The following is a 20,857-nucleotide window of genomic DNA, read 5'->3' on the forward strand; positions in this document are numbered from 1 at the left end:
AAACTCTGGGCAAGAGAAAGATTGAGGTCACAAAGGTTCGGCCTCTAATCTCACTTAGCAGAGCGGCTGTAACTTTCTCCTCCACTCATGACGGGATGTTTGCTTCAGTGTGTTTGACATTTCGTGGTTTTCATGTGTAAAGCAAAGTGTCAACAGTTTGCTCAAACCGCGTGCAGGATCTCAGGCTTTGTTATAAAGAGTGGACATTATAGAGGTGCCGTTTATCGTAGATGTTAGAGCGACTCTGTGTAGACTCTCTGCCAGAGCTGCAGCTTCACATCAGAGTACATGATGATCCTCTGATTGTTCTGTTTCTTATTTCTGTCTTTTGAGGATGTTTTTGTTTTTCCTTCAAAACGACAGAGACGCCACGTCTTTTTTTTTTTTGTCTCGGTCGGGTCACATAGTTTATGTTCTTGTCTCTGTTCATTACTTACAGAGCAAGTTAAAGAGCAATTAGTTACAGCCTGCAGAGATGGAAAAGCACAGATCAGTGGGGGAGGTTGTTTTTACATCTGCAGGGCTGCAGGCTGAGAGTTTAAAACACTGAGATATCTGCAATGAAATCTCAACAATTAAATAATCATATAAACAGCTACAGTTGAAATAATTATTGACAGAATATTAACCCCAACTTTGATTCAGGGTTTATTGTTTTATTTGTTTAATGAGGCAAAAATGTCAGCCTGCTCTCAGCTGGTTTAAAATAATTTTAAATTGACTATTGTCATGGCTCCACAGTGGCGACTGTCATGGCCAGAGGCACGTCCCAACTGCACGTCCCATTATCATGAACACAATATCTCAAGAAGGCCACGAGGGAATGTCTTCAAATTTGGCACAAACGTTCACTTGATCTCAAGGATGAACTGATTGATTTTTGGTGGTCAAAGGTCAAGGTCACTGTGACCTTATCTGTCTCATTCTTGTGAACGCGATATCTCAAGGACACCCTGAGGGAATTTGGATTGAACAGACCCTGCTGTGGTTTGTGAGGACAGTGGTCACACTGGTGAACTCTCAGACCTCCACTTTCTTCTCCCAGTTTGTTCTTCCAGTATGAGTGCACACATTCCTGGCTGCGCTCCAGCTGAAGGCGTCTCGGTCCTCCCCTGCTGATGGTTCACAGTAGTCTGAGGGGAAATGTGTGTTTTCTGTCAGGCGAGTGTGAAGGCTGAGGCTCAGAGGGATGGAGTGGGGTCTGAGGGGGGGGTTCACATAATGCACAGACTACAACGACTGGAGAGAAGCCAACCTGCTCTGAGAGACAGTCAGACTGTTCTGTGTCGTATCGGTCCTCGGGAAATCTGTTTGGTTGTATTGAACGAGGAGACGATGGACGATCAGGTTTACTTGTAAAGAATGTACCCTCTCCAATCAGAGTTTGTTCGTCATCAATCATTAAACCAATCAATTCTATTCTCACATATAGTGAAATAAAATACAACTTCAGTGAAACTGAATCCAGTTGGTTTTGTGCATTAAAAGTCTGTAATAGTCAATATAATTTAAGGCAGTGACCTCATTCAGCATTCTTGTGTCCTGAGTGTAGAAGCTCCTTCTGAGCCTCTCGGTGCTGCTTGGTGTAACTGGTACCTTCGTCTCGACCTCAGCAAGTTGAGAAGTCAGTTCTCTGACTGGTTGGGATCTTTAATGATTCTCCTAGTCCAGGGGTCATCAACCTGCAGCTCCAGAACAGCATGTGGCTCTTTAGCTCCTCTCCAGTGGCTCCCTGTGGCATTAACAGACAATCATACAGAAATGAATAACCGCGCCGAGCCATGCCAGAGATGGAGCGTCTCTGGAGCAGGTCCACAGATTTCAAAGCCCGTCCTCAAACAGGTAGCGGTGACGTCAAATGAGCATCATCACATTTCTGCGTCCACTTTTGGTGACATGTCAGAGGCAGTTTAAAAGCATCTGCTGCTAATGCCAGAAGATTCTTTGTCAATTTCAGCTGTGTTTGAAAAGGAGAAAAAATAGAATGGCAAGCCCCTGGTCCGCTGCTGAAACACAAGCCCTGCTCGCTCTGTTGAGAGAGAAGACCAGAAATGAGGTCTATCGATTTACTGCCTGCAAGCTGGAGGAGATAGGGATCCAGTGTTCCTCTGTGCAGTGCCGTGAGAAAATTAAAAAACTCTGCCAGCAGTGGGGCAGACAGAGAACGTTCTGGTGGTGTGACTTAATGGATGCAGTGCTGGAAAGCAACCCTCAATGAATGAAGGTCCGAGGATTCAGTTGGCAACTTTCCTCCCAGGGAGGTTTCAAGATGTATTTTAGCAAAATGCTGATAAATGCTTTGGTGAAAGTCCAAACATGCCTTTGCTGAGTGATTCTTACATTCTTCAACTGTAAAAATGCGTAGCCTATACACCGATTTAAAAAAATGTTTTACCATTTCATCAACTAACATTTGTGTCTTACATTTGTGGCCTGGCGCCGTTTTATTAGCGATGGCTACAGTAGCGTTGAGTCTCTCTGCCTGGGCTCGCTGTGGATTCCAAAGTCTCAGAGTAAAATAGAGAATCTAATGGTGTATGGACAAATTTGTTTGCTTTCAGTGGCAACGCTGTGAAGGTAAGGAGCCAAATAATCAAAGGTAGCCGACTAAAGAGGAGCCAGCTTGTGCTAAAACAGATATTTACTGATGTCGTCTTATATCGATCGCAGGCCCCTGAACTGAATCAGAATCACCGTAGTAATCTTTGTGATATCAGCAAATATCAAATACGGTATTGTGATGAAACTTGTGATTTACAGCCTGAGCAGGTCGCTGTGATCAACTCAAGTCTATAATGAAAACACCAGGCTATCTGATGGGGTGAATTTTGAAGTAAAAAAAAAAACCCTTAAACTAATTTAAAACAGAATTAAGGAGAAATCTGAGCAGTTTATTTGGTGAGTTTTTCACTGTGTCGCTGTCACTGGACCTCTGTGGTACAACCAGCCAATGACAGGCAGATACAGTGTGTATTAATGAGGTGATGTAGCTGCTGAGACTCAGACGGTCACCGTGGTGCTGAATATTTGGAATAGCTCAGTAATTGTGATCATTCGTCGGTGACCTGAAGTCTGTGACATGGTGAACTGGAGACCTGAGGAATGTCAAATATGTGATTCACTGCAGACCCTCCAGTACTTTAACCTGAGAGAGATGTGTGTGTGTGTGCAGCCCAGAGCCTGTGTGTGTTTGCATGTCGTCTCTCCCCTGTATGTGATGGACTGTGGATGTCTCACTGTTGCAGACGTCTGAAAAAGCGAGCGGCTGAGAAGGTGTCCAGGCCAAAGGTTAATGTTTCAGCCGGTGGAAGGTACACTGTCCGCGGGAAAACCCACCGTCGTCTGTTGACTGTAGCTGTGACAGTGGGTTTCCTGTTGGAGTCGACCATAGCTCCTGTTTAGCTCCTCATATCACATTATCATGATGTGCAGCATGTGAATGGGTCGTAGAGTTTTTATTTCATCCTCCTAAAACTCACGGTTGCCTTTTGTAGATGTTTCTTCTCATTTCTTTTTTGTGTCTTTCTGTCACATTTCCACTGACATGGCGCAGACTGTAGAGACCTCTGATCAGAATCATCACTTTGCTCTCAATATAAAGTTAATTTGGACCTTTCAAGGCCCTTCTTAAAGGGACACATGTCATCAGTCTGTGCTCTGTCAGTGACTGGGGATTAATGTTTCCACAGATTAGTCCTTTAATTCAACAGCTGTTAATCCCATTCCTCACCACGGCATGCTTTTTTGGAGGAGGTCGGTAACTTTTCATCCTGGGTTCTTCAACTGTAGAAAGTCACAGGCCACATGACACGAGCCGACCTGCGTCTTTCCAACATTAATCTGCAAAGAATTCACAGCTCAGAGCTCCAGGTGGGTGGAGTCTGCCACGTTGAACAACGAGAGATAGTTATGAAAATGTGACACCAATTATGAAATGTCCTCAGGCTGGAAAATCACATCGAACATGAGCTTGAAGGGACTGTTCGTTATTTATGATGGGGGAGGGGGAGGTGCAAACAGGGGGAGGCTTGTCAAATAATCTTTTAAGCACTGGGAGGGACTTGTGTTTTTTATTTTGGCTTACAGGAGGGGCACACAGCTTTAAATGACTGTATTTTGGATTTATTTTACTGATTCTCTTACCATTTCTTTTTTTTTTTAAATTATTTAGTTTTTCGACAGCAGTTTATTTAACAACAATATAAATCATGATGAACAGAATAATTTCCCCTGCTGTTCAGATTTTTTCAGAATTTAAGAACTTTGTATATTTTGAGACAGATGAAGTGAACATATAAGCTCCATGAAATATAAGTAAGGAAGGCACTTTAGAAAAGGGGAAAAAAATAAAATAAACGTTATAGAGTCTTTTGTCTCATTTTCTGAAGATAAAGAGAAAAAATAATCTGAAAAGTGATTTTTTTTTTCATTAATATTTTATTGAACATTTATGCTGTCTTTTCCAACATAACCAGTGTCACCAAGTGTAAACAAATGTATATATGTACACACGCAAGAGGGGAAAAAAACTAAAAATGCACAAGTAATTCTTAAAAATAAATAAATATATATTTTTATTTCTACAGAAATATGCACCACTGAAAACATACAACCTCGGGCAGAACTTGAAGTTAGTCCTGGTAATTTTTTTAAAAATTTTTTTTTTTTATGTTCATAAACCTTTAGCCCTGAAAAGCGATTTTTACAAGCATTTTTGACGTTTTTTTTTTTTTTATCAAAAAAAAAACCCCAAACAACTTTTTCTTTTGTTGAAAGAAAATTTAAACCACCAAAATTACAGCATTTATCAGCCCGAAACTGTAAAAACAGAAATTATCGTTACATTTTCAAATTTGACAATGGTCCTTAGACACATCACGGGCAGATGCTTATGTAAAAAATAAATAAATAAATATATAAAAACAAATCTCAGCATTAATTCGTAATATTTCATCAAAACCACTTTATTTTACATCTTAAATAAAATTTGGCCAAAAATAAACTGTTTACTCAAACTAACCAGCATGAACGACAGGAGTGAAAAACTGAGGCTTTATTCGGCTCCAGGAGTTCATCTTCAACTTTAACATTTAAACATTAAAGGGTTTAGTTGAATATTAAAATAAAAAAGTTTTAAAAGTCTATAGATTCATTTATGGTGAAGGGAGGGTCAAAAATATTTTTAGCTTTGGGCAGGGTAAAAAAAAAAAAAAAAAAAAAAAAGCACAAAGTCACACCGCGGGAGCTCCCCTCCTCTGATAAATGAAGAACAGTCCCTGAGGAGATAAAAACAAATTATTACAGTGAATAACCAAAAAATGATATTTCAAAGGCTACAGGATGATGATTGCTTTAAAGGACAAGCTTGTATGTTTTCCAGCCAACACTCAGACGCCTCTCGCTACTTTCAGACTTCTCTACCCCGTCTGCGGCTCCAACCTTCAGGCCTGTTTGTTCCTACTGGACACTCGGATCTTTAAAAAATAGGTCACAAATATCTAATTTCCTTTTTCAGTGATTATGAAACCAGCTGGACTCTGAAGCTTTTAGCAAACTTTACCCAAACTGCCTGAAGATGTCATTCACAGAATGAACTACACCTCTCTTTTAAGGCCTGTCCTGACACAGTTGAAGAACCCACTGACACAGACTGTGTGTGACTGATGATATTATTGATGATATTATTGATGATATCACCATCTAATATCATGTTGTAATCATCACACCCACCTCTGAAGTTTAAAAGCACTGTCAGACTGAATCAATGTGGGCACTTGAGGTTCACATTGGCACAACAGAAACACTACAGTCATAGTTTGTACTAACACACATGTTGATGTTGATGCTTTACATGTCTGACGCAATGTGGCCAAAAGTATGTGGACACTGGAACAATACGTTCATCCAGTTTATCATTCTGGATCCTATTTTCAGCTGTTCTTTGTGTCCAACAATTTTTGAAACTGGTTTATTACTGAGTGAGAGCGCTGGAGTTTGCAGCTGCGAAACAGGCTGTAACGTCACCACTCGAGGCATGTTCACTCTGTCAGTGTCCGTCCACTAACAGTGTTTGTTTTGTCACTGACAGGCTCAGACTGTTATTCTAAGTGTGTGACAACATGATGAAAGGATCCCTACAGAGATAGAGCTTTGTGTTAAAGAGTAAGATCCTTTTTGTTTAACCAGAAACAGCCCTGAAATCACCGTCACCAAACCCACCAGACTGCATTTAGATGAACAGTCATGTTAGTGTGTACAGAGGCAGCATGTTGTCACATCTAACTGGTGAATTAAGGGTTAATTTAAACCAAACCAGAGCTGGTGATTGTTGGAACAGTGGAAAGATGAACCAAGATGGTTTCTGTGAGTTTTATTTTGTTTCTATCAACACTGAATGAAGTGTGTTTTATCTCTATCTCTGTAGGGATCCTTTCATAATGTTGTCAGACACTTAGAATAACAGTCTGAGCCTGTCAGTGACAAAAACAAACACTGTTAGTGGACGTACACTGACAGAGTGAACATCCACTGAGTGGTGACAATGAAGCCTGTCTTGCAGCTGCTGGCTGCAGCGCTACTGGACCAGTTTCAGAAATGTTGTTCCCATTAGACGCTTAGTTCCATAAAAACAGGAGGACTGGGTCCAGGTTGAACTGCTTCCACTAAAAACTGAGAAAATGATGTCCCTGTGAACCTGACTTTGTGCATGTAGGCACTGACAGGTTGAAACAGGGACAAAACTTACCCAAACTATAACCACAAAGTTAGAAGCACACTATTGTTAATAAAAAGTAACATGCAGTTCCCAAACTAAAAAAAAGAGCAAGAGTTGGTATAAAAGTGTGTCCACATACTTTTGTCCATGCGGTGAACAGTGAGTCTGTGCTGATGTCAAAATAACTGATGAATGTCTGAATTTTAATTTAATACTTTGTCACATTTGTGTTTATTTACATACGTTTACAAAGGATGTGTCACTTTCAACAAACCTGTGTCTCTGTGACTTTTGACTTTCATTACATAACAGCCGTGCTGAAGGAGACACATCCTTTGCAACAGTCTAACTACAGTCTTTAACATAATTGTGCGTCCTGTAACTTTTGTCCCTGTGATGTTTCACTTTGTCAGCTGATGTCTGGTCTCCTAACGGTGCAGTCTAACCCCTGTTTACCTTGCAGGCACACATCCAAAGCTAAAGCTAACTCTAAGTCTAAACAGAGCAGCGCTGGCAAAAGGTAAAACTGAGGAGAGACAGTCCAGTGGGTAAATTCAAGCTGTCTGAAAACACCCACACACATGCTGCTTCCACAGGCCTGAGATTCAGAACAAAAGCCGACAAGAGATGTTTAAATATTTAGTTAAAGTATGAATGTAGTGGACGTGCAGAAGAGTCCTGATGTGCACATGATGTACGAGCTTGTAATGTGCAAATTATTACAAGGATGTTTGATCATAAAAGTTAAAGGAATACTTACATATTCAGTCCCTTGGCACAAGTCAGATAAGAAGCATAATCCCACTCTCATGTATGTATGAATTTAAAGCCAGCACAATAAATGTTGGAATTGTGTGTTTCTGCAAATCAGGGATGTTTCATTTGTTAATGATGAAGCTGAAACAATGAAATTTTACATTTCAACAGCGCTGTAGTTAACGTGGTCGTATAAAGGAACAAAAACCACTCGGTCAAGGTGGATTTATACTTGTGCATCAGCTCTATGTAGAGCCTATGCACGTTGCTGATGTGAGCATTTATACTTGTGTGGTGGTGTGAAGTGCTGTAAAGTTTAGTTGATTCAAAACACACATGAAACACACATTAAACATGGCTTAATAGAGACAGTTTCAAACACAAATCAGCTTCACTATAACTCGCAGCATTCACAGACAAACACTTGTTGTTGTTGACATGTTTTCCAAACAAATACAACATGCTAACGTTATTAGCACAAGCCTATGGCATTTTACATTGTATAAATTAGCCTAGCAGCTAGCAGAGATTTCCTCTGCTCATATGAAGCCAGGATAAATCACACACAAGACTTAGAATGCTATTTTAGTGGAGGCTTTATTGTCTTCACAATTTATTGTTTCTTATCTGTGAAATTAAAGTAAATCAAAGCTTTGTTTCCACTGAGGGAAATGGTTTCAGCTTACAGAGACAGACAGGAGGTCTGCGTCACCATGGTGCACGTCAGGCTATGGCATTTTGATGTGTCTTTGTGAAGTGTAATTAGCAGTAGCTCTCCAATGTTAGTGTAAAATGGTAAAAGTGTTTAACCAGTGAAGATGAGTCTCTAGTCCATACTGTGCAGAGTTAGAATGAGACAGCTAATGTTTCCGTCCCCACAGTCGTCGTCCCTGTCTCTGCTCCCTGCAGGTTATATTTGGAGCGTCAGAAGAACTTCTACCACATCCACTCTGTGGCGTGTACAGGCACTGAGGTCCATCTGGCAGCCTGCCCGCTGGAGTTCAGCAAACCCAACACCACCACAACCTGCGAGGGCGGCATGGCGGCCGTCGTCAGCTGCATGCCGGGGCCGCTGTTCATGCAGAACAACGGCCAGAAAAAGAAACTGAAAACTGCGGTAAAGTCGTCTTTAAATCAAGAACAGTTTAACACAGTCAACACTTTTAAATGAACAATAAAATTAACAGTGGGTCTGTTCTGTTCAAGCGTCCCTGTAAACCATGACAGTCAGACAATGAGCCAGCAGACACTGGGACCCTGAAACTGAAGTAGCTAAATGGAACTCAGCCATCATTAACTTGATATTTATATTTGTGCTTTTCTCGCTGTAACATTAAAAATGTGCAGAGCAATGTGAGGCTGAAGGGAGGCGCCAAGCTGGGCGAGGGTCGGGTGGAGGTGCTGAAAGACAACGAGTGGGGGACGGTGTGTGACGACCGCTGGGACCTGCTGTCCGCCAGCGTCGTCTGCAGGGAGCTCGGCTTCGGCAGCGCCAAGGAGGCTCTCACCGGAGCCCGCATGGGACAAGGTTAGTTAAAATCACAGACTGTATAAATGATGGACGTAGCTACTGTGACGTCACCCACTGGACTGCTGTTTTTAAGCCTGGAGTTCTGAGGATCCTCGTGCCACAAAATCCTTTCACATGATTTCTGTTTATGAGCACAGCCTGGTTTAATCTGTGCTTTGTGTTAAATCCTTGTGAACCTCCATCACCTGAGGTCAGAGGTGTTTCTAACTGTCCTCAGACTTCAGTCATCAGCTGTCTATCTGCAGCCTGTCTTATCTCTCAGATCATGATGAGGCACATTCCTGCACACATTCCTCATTTGGAGCTTTATTTTAATAAGTGAAGGAATTCTGTGCATGAAGACAGTAAAGAAACAAAGTCATGAAATAAAGACGCCAACACAGTAAACAAATGTGCTGTTTCTCCTCGGACGCTGTCTCTACAACAACACACACATCTCAGTGATTTATTTCATCTTTAAATAACTTTTTTTTTTTAAATAGAAACTCAGACATCGGCCGCTACATTCCTGACACTAACCCTCCCGTACAGTTCCTCATTCGTTAAATAGCTCTTTCTTTTCTAAGTGTCCGTCCGGACATTTTTTAGAACAGAAAACCATCTGTGTTGTTCCAGCCAGGCTGTGGAACATTTCACGTGAAAATGAGGCGGTCGATTTTAGAAAGGCGGCTCGTGTCTGAGCCACCTGGCTCCCACATGAGGAACATAAATCTGCTCATTTTACTACAGACAGGACATGCAGCTGAAATGCTTCATATACCAAACTGTTTTGGGTTTAAAAATACTACTGCTGATCTCACAGAAATTATTCAAATATTTAATAGCTTAAAATAAAAAAGCAGCATGATGAAGGTCACAGGAAGTGAAACATTCCTGTACTAATTATTCTCCAACAAACAAACCTGTAAAGTGTTGTGCCGTCATTTCACTCAGACTAAAGGAGTCAGCTAGATACTGAAATATTAGGATTAAGGTTTATTTTTATTATTTACATTCACAAATCGTGGTATAAACATACAAACATATGACAAGGCAGCAATACATCATCTTCAGCCCTGTTCACACAGGACCAGTGTTCCCTGGGGACCTCTAGTCATTTGTAATAATTACGGAGGTCGTCAGTGATCTTAAATATGTGTGAACCTCCAATGTACGTAATTTGTCAAGTAAAAATTCCACCGCAAATTACCCGCCATATTTCAGTGATAGTATTAGTCCCAGCATCACTGCCAACTCGTCAAATACTGACACTGGGTCAGTGGCCCTCAGCGTCAGTTACCTGCGCACAGAGGCACGCTTTAGCGTCTCTACTCCAAGCAAACAAACTTCAACTCCAACAGGAGATTGTGTTGGTTAGATGGGTCAAACAAACACAGGACTTTCACCCAGGAGACCGCTGTTCATGTCCTGTGTGAAACCAAACGTCAACTGTGAGTTACATGATGTGATACACAACATTATGTCACCCTAATAAGACCTACTTATTTTAACCCAAACCCTGATCTTTTTTGTTGCCCTTTATTTATGAAGTTAACCTAAAAAACGAAGTAAACCTACGTTGGAAGTTAATTTTGGAAACGACTGTATGCATTTAAAGTTCTAGTTTAAAGGTTGAGTGCAGAGATGCTCGACTTGCTTTGCCCAGGGGCCAATTTTGCAAAATGACAGGAAGCCAGGGGCCACTCAATAAACAAACATTAATATCATCAGTATAAATAATAAATAAATTGCCTGTTTCCAACCTTTCAGTGCTTGTGGTCCTGTGTCGCAGCAGCTTGACAGAGTTCAGGTGTATGAAGGACTGTTTCTAGGATGGCTTGGACCTCTGTAGGGGGTCCTGGGGATCCAGACCCAGCACTTTATTTTTTTTTTATAAACAACCTATGTTTTGATGCTTTTTTATGCACCCTGGCACTTTGTTTATACTCAAAGTACGAAAAAAATCCCATTGTGAATAAATTTATTTTCACTGTGAATCAAAAAATTGTCGGCGGGCCCCTCGGCACCATGTCAAGGGCCAGATTTGCCTCACTTGCCCTAAACTGAGTATCACCGGTGCAGTGTGTAGGACGCAGTGGCATGTAGCAGTGAGGTTGCAAAACTGAAAATTTTCCTGTGTGTCAAGTGTGTTGGAAAACTATGGTGGCTGACAAGAAAGGCAAATGTCCCTATCTAGAGCCAGTGTTTGATTTGTCCATTCCAGGCTACTGTAGAAATAACATGACAGACTCATTCTAAGGTAACACAACGATATACCCTGAAGAAAACATACTTATTATATTATCTTCTGTGTCTGTTATTATTCCCCTGAATCCTACACTGGACCTTTGATGAGCGGAATATTTGAAAGGACACAGTGCATATAACAAGCGAACATTGACATGCTGTCCCTTGGTGTCCAAATGTGACACTACAGGATCATGGTTTGACGTGGCGGGCTGATGACCAAGTATTTGACGAGTCGGGAGTGACACCGTGTTGCCACCCTGACTTTGTGTATCCCATGCAGACGTGCTACAGGACACACAGACATGAGGGGTAATTTCTAAGTCACGTGAGGTCCCCTGGTAACTCTGGTCCAAATAAGGCTTTAGTGTGTGTGTGTGTGTGTGTGTGTGTGTTTAGTTTGGTAGAGAAGAAACAAACGGTCTTTTGAGGGGCTCTGGGTGGGGATGTCGTCTCTCTCGTGTGTGTGTACATTATGATTTCCACCGCAGAGGAAGTGGGTCGGAGACTCGTCACAGAATCTCTTTGAGGCAGCAGCAGAACCTGGTCTGTGCTCAGATGGATGTCAGACCACCACCTGGCTGAATCCGGCCCAGAAACATTCCCACACGTCACTGCTGAAGGAAGGAATTCCTTTCATTACACTGTCCCTCATGGAGCGACGGCTCAGTGGTGATGGAGTGAGAGTTTAGAGGGTGAATGTAAACCGGAGTGTTGCTGATGGAGAACATGCTCAGCAAACACGCCTCAGGTTAAAGCGTGAGTCTCATGAGGTACTGTACATGTGATGGCATCATCTGGACGCCATAACCATCAGGTCTGTGAGGAAACATGCTCAAATGTTGCAGCAACAGAAATCTGAAAAAATATCACAGCCAACATCTGAACATCCTGTCAGCTGTCTCTCCGTCAGCTTGTGTCAACCACAGACCTTATTTCAGACATTGAACCAAAAACACACTTCAAGAGGAGGGAACAGGAAGTGCAAACATGCCAAATCATTTCCTGGTGTTAGGACTCATTTCTGGGACACTCCATGGGAAAGGAGTCTGTCGCCTGTATTTAGCGGGTTTATCTGTGTTTAAAAACCCACCTACATGTGCTGACTGGTGGAAAAAGGATATAACTTTAAAGCTGCTGTCTGTTTCTGTCTGTGTGTCCAGGAATGGGTCCGATCTACATGAACGAGGTGAAGTGTCTCGGCCATGAGAAGTCCATCTGGAACTGTCCCTTTAAAAACATCACATCAGAGGACTGTCAGCACATGGAGGACGCCGCCATCCGCTGCAACGTGCCTCACATGGGCTTCGAGCACTCGGTCAGAGCTGAACCTCCTTATTTCAGTGTTTTATCTCAATATTGTGCCGTTAACATGAGGAGAAGTTAATTAAATTGTTAATGCCAGTGTTGTTGTGCCGTCTATTGCATCAGACAGGAGAAGATAGTGAGTGTAGATTAGTTTTAACTGCATTAGTTTTCTGCTTTGTTAGATGTAGTTTAAGAAAGAACAGTTTACTTTGTGTTTATGATGTGATCCATTCAGTTAGCTCTCTGCTGCTCTAACAGTCTTTTTAGTTGTAGTGCTAACATGTTAGATGTAGAGCTGAAGCTCACAGAAATCTCACATTTTCACTCAACAGTTCGTCACTGCTGTCACGAAAAACACTGATGTCATTTTATCTCTTCCTTAGTGTCATATTCGAATGTTCTGAGTTTGTTAAATTGCTTCAGACCAGCTCAGACCAAATTTGTTGTTTGAAAATGAGTAAAAAAAAAAAATTCTTTTTGTGACAGCAGTGATTTCCTTTTAACACAGACGGGCGAATTCACAAAGAATGGACTGCGGATTCTGCGTCCGATTCACAAAACATTTGCAGGAATGATGTTACAGCACAAACACGCCCGTAAGTTCTGCAGCTGAGTGCAGTTTGCCTGTTTTTAATGCGTCTAATTACAAATATCTATGTGGCAAAGTATAAATGTTGCCTTCAGGTGAAGAACACAGAACGACAAAGAGAGAAAAAGAAAAGTGAAATTTTCAGACAGTGAGCCACAGGTCCTGACCGATGAGGTGCAGAGGCATTCAACAAAGCTTCAGCAACAAATTTAAATGTGACGTTGCGGCACCACCTGCATTGTTTATGCTACAAGTCTATTTCTATTGCATTAAGTGAAGTGTAATCTGCACAGACAGCTGTTTAAAATCACACAAATATCCCACTGTATATGTTTTTAACTATTAACCTTATACTACCTTATATATGTGGCACTTGATTGGTCGGCTCCCAATCTGTCTGTGAGCAGCAGATTCCACTCACTCTCTACAGTGTGCAGGGATATAAAATTAACAAATCCATAAATACAAACACTGTTGATTCTTCCCGTGAAGAAGACATGAAACATATTTTGGTTGAGGTAACGTCTGCTGTCAGTCGGCCTGGTGAAATCAGTTTGACCTGCCGTGGTCCTCTCAGCTCTGCAGGAGCTGCTGCTGACAGATGGCGGCTTCTGTGGACGGAGACGCTGAGTGCAGGTCTGAGTTGGAGTGGATTTAAAGCTACTTTCTCCATGGTGACGATAGTAACAATTTCATTGCACGCCAAAGTATGACAATGTCTGCGGCAAAATTCTACTTTCAACATGAAAGTATAATGTCAAAAGTGTTGCACACCCAAACATAAACCTGGCGTCACTGTGTGTGGCTTTCAGCACTGATCTGTGTGAGTTAGACTCTTCATGCACTGAGGCTCATTTGCAAAGAAAGGGGGCAATTTTATGGCAAACGTTTGCATATCACCAAATTTAGATACATGCACATAGCACAGCAGCACCGAGACGCTGTGTACATGGCAGGGCAGATATGGCCACTTCACACTACACGACTTCAGCACTCAATTTTCCACTCACTGACAGTTTTTGGAGCTCTCCAAAACAAAAGCCTCAGATCAGAGGCAGAGCAGCATTGGCTCGGAGCTCACAAATTTTAGGTTGAGTGCTACGTGTGAACCGTGCAAGGACATGAGCTGAGAGGCTCGCCAAGGCACTGCAGATGCTCCGCAGACATCGAGCATGCAAAATTTCTGGACCTGTGAGGAACTGTCAGTGAGCTGCAGCCAATGAGAGCGCAGACATTGGTTCAGGACAGAGACAAACTGCACTGCAGCACTTTCCAAACTGTGTGTGTGTTTGAGAGGAGGAGATAGAAAGTGACAGAGAGGGGAAGAGAAGGTGAAAGGTGGACTATTGCACGCACTTTGAAAGTGGTGTAGTGTGAACTCAGCTTTAGGGGTGCAGTTCACCCTTTGCTGCGGCTTTGAGAATCCTTCTGGTCGTACCTGTGCAGGGTTAGCGTCGTAACAGCCGCGCCGTCCTCTTGTGAATTCGCCCACGAGTATTTCTGGTTGTGTAGTTTGTATTTTACCAGATTATACTCCATGTTTCCTGTAGATACACACAGAGGCCGGACTGAGCTGCATAAAAACTCTGAAGGAGTGCTCTTTTATCTTATCGATAGTTTTAGATACATGTAAACCACGTCACCTGTAAGACTGACAGAGTTTTTATCCAGCCCGGCTCTTGTGTATCTACGCTCTGCTTTGAGGCTCCTAACCGCTCAGCCCCTCACAGATCCGACTCACAGGAGGACGGACCCGTTACGAGGGCCGCGTGGAGGTGCTGGGCTCAGACTCTAATGGGACGCAGAGCTGGGGTCTGGTCTGTGGAGAGACCTGGAGCACCAAGGAGGCCATGGTGGTCTGCAGGCAGATGGGTCTGGGCTACGCTAACCAGGGTCTGCAAGTAGGTTATTAACACCACTGAGACAGGCGTCCTGCAGCAGAGCAGAGCTGCTACGTAGTGTGTTTCACATATGGAAATACAATGTGCTGTCATGAACACTCAACAGTCCGTACAGATATTTTTATGCATACATGTTCAAATGTATTCAGTATTTCTGCTCACATATGATCTAATATGTGCAGCATACAAATATGTGTCAGTGGATCTCGTAGAACATTTAAATATTTTCCTAAAACATATCTAACATGCTTCATACTGGTGTCTGTGTTTCAGCAATATACTTGAACATGTATGTACAATCAAACCTGCCAACCTCGGGATCACAAAACTGGGGAGAATTTCAAAACTGAATTTTCAGAGACTTTGTTTCCTGCGTCCTGGTGACTTTTGAAGAATGAAAATAACAAAATAATACGTACACTGCAACAGCATTTATGCCTCCACACATGTGATAGCCGTGACTCAAGGCACTAGTTTTTGGGTTGTCCGTCCGTCCCATTCTTGTGAACACAATATCTTAAGAACGCCTTAAAGGAATGTCTTCAAATTTGGCACAAACGTCCACTTGGGCTCAATAATGAACTGATTAGATTTTGGTGGTCAAAGGTCAAAAGTCAAGGTGACTGTGACCTTGCATCCGTTGCATTCTCATGAACGCGATATCTCAAAAACACCTTGAGAGATTTTTTTCAAATTTGGCACAAACTTCCACTTGAACTCGAGAATGACCTAATTAGAATTTTGTGGTCAAAGGTCAGTGTGACCTCATAAAACATGTTTTTGTCCATAACTGAAGAATTCATTCACTAATTCTGACCAAACTCGACACAAATGTCTAACAGGATAAAATAATGAAGGTCAAAAGGTCAAAGGTCAGCTTGACTGTGACATCATCATGTTTTAACGTCATATCTCAGGAACAGAAGGGGAGACATTTGGTCAGATACTAAATTGGTGACTCTAATCTTGAAACTGTGCTGATTGTATAGATCTTCTGTGTGTGAAGCATCCATGTTTTCACTGACATGGATGGAGACTGTCAGAGACACTGGACTGGTGGGCGGAGTCATACAACCACAGGGTGGACTGGTGGGCGGAGTCATACAACCACAGGGTGGACTGGTGGGCGGAGTCATACAACCACAGGGAGGACTGGTGGGCGGAGTCATACAACCACAGTGACTCTAGTTTTTCCCTGCATTCTCATAACTTTTGAAGAATGAACATGATAGAATAATAAGTACACTGCAGCAGCATTTTTATGTTAAATACTTTATCTTACATCTAATTCTCAGGACAGAATAATTTGCCGCTCTGGCAAAAACTAATCATCAGTTTTCCTTTTTTTGCGCCGTGTGTGACCTCCATGCTTATCAGAAAAAATGAATGCGGCAGATTTGACAAAATGCACGAACCTTTTCCTTTAAAACTCTCCATAAGAAATGAGAATCCTTCTTCTCGGTACATCTGAAATTTGCTTTCCATTTACTCGCCATTTCTCTCCGTCTGTCACTCACTTAGGAGGATGAGGTGTGAACAGCTCACTGCTGCGTCACTGTATTTTGTAGCTGTGTTGTTGTCCAGCTGGAAACAGAAGACTTTTAACAGGCTGCAATAAGGATAAAATGGAAAGAAAAATACAGGAGCATTGTGAACCCGGGAGAGGGAGATGAAAAACAGAAGTCTGTGTAAATCAGCAGGGTTGGCAGTGTGGTATCAATGTGTGACAGTACATTATAAGTTCCATATGTCGTAGATGATCATGATACTGTTTTGGTCTCTTCTGTGTGGCCACACCAAAACAGACTCACATGAAGTTTCTAATCAAACTCAAAAGCCACTCACCACTAAAGCCAAGCAGTGACCTCACCAGGAAACCACGTTGGCGCTCCCGACGCCAAGAACAGTCTAACCAAAGTGCTGCTTCAGCAACACGTCCTCCTCTGCCAGAGGACTCTGTAAGAACATGTCAGTTAGTCTCAGCCCAGACAGGTTGAGGACAGGACAGGAAGTGTGTCCCTTCACTGACTCCCAGCAGGACATCTCTGCAGATCCGGATAGTGGGCGGTCGCAGCACTTATGAGGGCCGGGTGGAGGTTCAGGTTGGCTCCAAGTGGGGCACAGTGTGCAGCACAGGCTGGACCACAAAGGAAGCCATGGTGGTTTGCAGGCAGCTAGGGCTCGGATACTCCATGCATGCCATCACCGTAAGTAGGACCAAAGACTGAGGACATTTGTTCCAGCGTGATGTGGTTACAAATGTGTTGTTACCAGAATAAACATCAGCAAAACATACAGAAAACCAACAGCACGACAGAATCATTATCATGACACAGGAACAACTATATTTTGAGGTAGAAATAATGTGTGATGTTACGGGTTTAATAACAATAAATTATTCTAAGGGATTCTTAAGTCAAAATACTTTTTCACCCTTTTCTGTAGAGACTGAGGGAACAGATACACTGAGGGCCATGGCTTTAAAAACTGAAATAAAAAGGGTAAATACAAAGAATAAATATGAACTAATTAAACTCAGTGACAGGGACTTAAAGATTGAGTTTCGTATGTGTCACAGTGATGGGTGGGACAGTCTGCAGCTGGTCCTGACATAGAAGTGGACAAGACACAAAACCTCAGATTTTATGGTTGAAACTTGTTTGTTTATAATTAATAATGTTTGTAGTTTGATATGGTGTTCAGATGTGACCAGTTTAGTAGCCCACTGTAAACCCACTGTCCGCATATGAGGACGTCTTTTTCTAAACTACTTATTGTTTAAGAACGATGCTTGTTTTTTTTATCCTGATCAGGTCGCACTGATCCCAAGTAGCAGAAATTGTGTGAAATGTGTAGAAATGAAAAATGCATATTAAACAAAAGCTCAGGTCTCAGGAGGCTGAATGTTATTAAGAGCTTTTAAAATTCAGCTATCATTGCAGTGTATAAAGTAAAGGACATGTAGAACTAAAGACAAACACTTTTACATTAAACAATAGTTGATATCTTTATAGTAATCATAAAAAACTGAAAGCAAAGACTGTGCGCTGCAGACTGAAGTGACAGGATACAAAATACTATGGTATTCATCATCGGTCTGTAATTAAATTCACAGTGGTGAGTCTGTCAGTGAGTATTCTGATCATTGAATCTCTGAGTGTCTGCAGAGTGTTTTTGTCCTCCTGATCATAAAGTCAGTGACACACTGTGTCCTCAGCCAGCTGCCAAACATGACTCACCAACATCTGGTTTTAAGAGCATCAGTCTGAACTCTCTGCAGAGAAGGCGGATTGTTTCTGATCGATATACTCTGTTTGTCTGTCTGTCTGACCTGATGTAAGGAAACATGGTACTGGGACAGCAGCAATGTGACAGAGATGGTGATGAGCGGCGTGAAGTGCACAGGAAACGAGATGTCTCTGAATCAGTGCCAGCATCACAAAACTGTCAGCTGTCAGAAGGCGGCGGCGAGGTTTGCAGCTGGAGTCATCTGCTCTGAGAGTGAGTGACACAGACAGGTGGTTTAATGTGGACTGATGATACTCATGGACACATTTTATTGACCTGTTGGAACTCTGAAGGTGTAAAGAAGAGAAGTGAAAATAGCTGATCCTCCTCCACCCCTGTCTGCAGCGGCCTCTGACCTGGTCCTGAACGCCTCTCTGGTCCAGGAGACGGTTTACATCGAGGACCGTCCTCTGCACATGCTCTACTGTGCTGCTGAGGAGAACTGCCTGTCAAAGTCTGCAGCCAAGGCCAACTGGCCGTACGGACACCGACGCCTGCTGCGCTTCTCCTCCCAGATCCACAACATCGGTCGGGCCGACTTCAAACCAAAAGCTGGGCGCCACTCGTGGGTCTGGCACGCCTGCCACGGGTAATACTATCTTCATAATTATTAAATGAGTGCTGTGTGTTGCATTACATTCATTCTGAGGTGAAGAGAGATTCAGTATTTTGAAAAGTAACTGATAAATATTAAGTAAATATTTGAAACTTTAAAGATTGACAGGAGTTTACTTCATCATTTTTCTGTCACCTGTGGGACAACATTCAGTGATGATAGTGGAAGAGACAACAGCTTCTCTGCCATGAAATTAATGTGTGAATGCCAACAGGTGTTTTATTGTTTGCCACAGTCTTTACACTTTTCACTGAAACATCTCAGACATTTTAGATTTTCAAACATATGATCACATGTTTCAGAAGAACTCTACTCAACATCATGTGTCACTCAGAAATACATCTGACGCCTTGATCCAACACACACATTGTTTTAAAGCATCAACACAGAATTGTCACTTTTTTAATTGTATGAAAAGTGTTTGTTTTGTGCCATCAGTTAAAGGTGATGACGCTCTAACTAGGAAATGGATGTTTTTCTAATGTTGGACATTATTTTCTCTGTATCAAACAGACACTACCACAGCATGGATATTTTCACTCACTACGACCTGCTGAACGCAAACGGCACCAAAGTAGCCGAAGGACACAAAGCCAGTTTCTGTCTGGAGGACACCGACTGTCAGGAGGGTGAGTCTGGTGCTTCAGAGTCAAACCAAAGGGTCTATCTTCACTACACTGAATCATTCTAAACAAACACTGTTAGTGGACGTACACTGACAGTTAACGTCACATTGCAGCCTGTTATGCAGCTGCTGGCTGCAGCGCTCTCTCTAAATACTGGACCAGTTACAAAAATTGTTGTTCTCATTAGACGCAAGAACATGAAACATTAGGGTCCAGGTTGAAAAATACTAAAGTTACCCTTTAAATGTGCTGTTGTGGATTCACTAATGCATCTTAAAATCTTTTTGCCCCTCAGGTGTTTCTAAACGGTACGAGTGCGCCAACTTTGGCGATCAGGGCATCACTGTGGGCTGCTGGGATTTGTACCGTCACGACATCGACTGTCAGTGGATCGATATCACAGACGTCAAACCTGGAAACTACATCCTGCAGGTGAGCACGAGAGGATCAGTTTACAGAGCACAGAGCACATGCTGTCTGATTTTTTAACTTAAATTTGATTGCTTTATTACAATTTGTTTGCACAGCATGAACATACAAACCACTGTCACTGAGGGAAATTACACATACATACATACTACAGTACTCATCCTAGCGCTCACCTGAATCACATGTTTTCCATGACCATCAAGAGATTTAGCTGGTGTCTCTGCAGTGGGCCTTGAAGTCAGTCCATTTGGTCCATTTTTCTGTGATTTTTGGAGTCTCAGTAATTGTCTGATTTCTTAGAGCTAAAAAAACATATATGACTGTGAATATCATCCAAAAATCCCCAGACCCAACACCCAGTAATGACTGTGTTTACATATAATAAAAACTGCTGAAAGAAAAAATCCAACAAATCAAAATCAAGAATAAACAGCTCCACCAGCTTTGATGAAGTCGGGCTGCTCTTCAACTTTAACAGCAACGTAGGTTAATACTTAATCTACATTATAATAATATTTCTTAAGTAATTTCAGCTGCAAGTCATGATGAAACAAACGATCACTTATGTTAATAAGTTTCCCTCCCTCTCTTTTCTTTTTCCTCCTCTCTGCCTGTCTCATTATGGTTATGAATATTTGGATCACAACAGGACTAGATTAATCAAAAATCACTTTATAAAAGACGTCAGGAAGTCGTCTGCACTCTTTAGATGGTGCAGTTTTCTCAGGAGAAATGAATGAACTGTTAGGGAACTTCTTCTTCTCATTCTTATTGTTCATAGAGAACCTGAGGTGAAGTGTGAGGAGTGTTTGGACTGTTACGCCACCTTGTGGTGTTTGTTTTCCCTGCTGTTTACTGACCAGCAGCTGACT

At 42.2% G+C, this 20,857-nt stretch overlaps 1 protein-coding gene across 2 annotated transcripts in view; it reads left to right on the forward strand.

Moving 5' to 3' along the window:
* loxl3b (lysyl oxidase-like 3b) overlaps positions 1–20,857 on the forward strand; it is a 38,140-nt gene that overhangs the window by 13,634 nt on the left and 3,649 nt on the right. Inside the window, exons 5-14 of one of the 2 annotated variants that reach the window (XM_033642379.2) lie at positions 3,246–3,311; positions 7,179–7,235; positions 8,381–8,588; positions 8,819–8,999; positions 12,392–12,546; positions 14,856–15,026; positions 18,368–18,527; positions 18,660–18,903; positions 19,444–19,559; positions 19,852–19,988. In XM_033642379.2, coding sequence (XP_033498270.1) covers positions 3,246–3,311; positions 7,179–7,235; positions 8,381–8,588; positions 8,819–8,999; positions 12,392–12,546; positions 14,856–15,026; positions 18,368–18,527; positions 18,660–18,903; positions 19,444–19,559; positions 19,852–19,988 — 1,495 coding nt within the window. The remainder of the gene's footprint in view (positions 1–3,245; positions 3,312–7,178; positions 7,236–8,380; positions 8,589–8,818; positions 9,000–12,391; positions 12,547–14,855; positions 15,027–18,367; positions 18,528–18,659; positions 18,904–19,443; positions 19,560–19,851; positions 19,989–20,857) is intronic. The other variant, XM_078175375.1, reaches the window with a different exon arrangement.

This window comes from Epinephelus lanceolatus, chromosome 15 (genome assembly GCF_041903045.1).
Source record: "Epinephelus lanceolatus isolate andai-2023 chromosome 15, ASM4190304v1, whole genome shotgun sequence".
Taxonomy (NCBI): Eukaryota; Metazoa; Chordata; class Actinopteri; order Perciformes; family Serranidae; genus Epinephelus; species Epinephelus lanceolatus.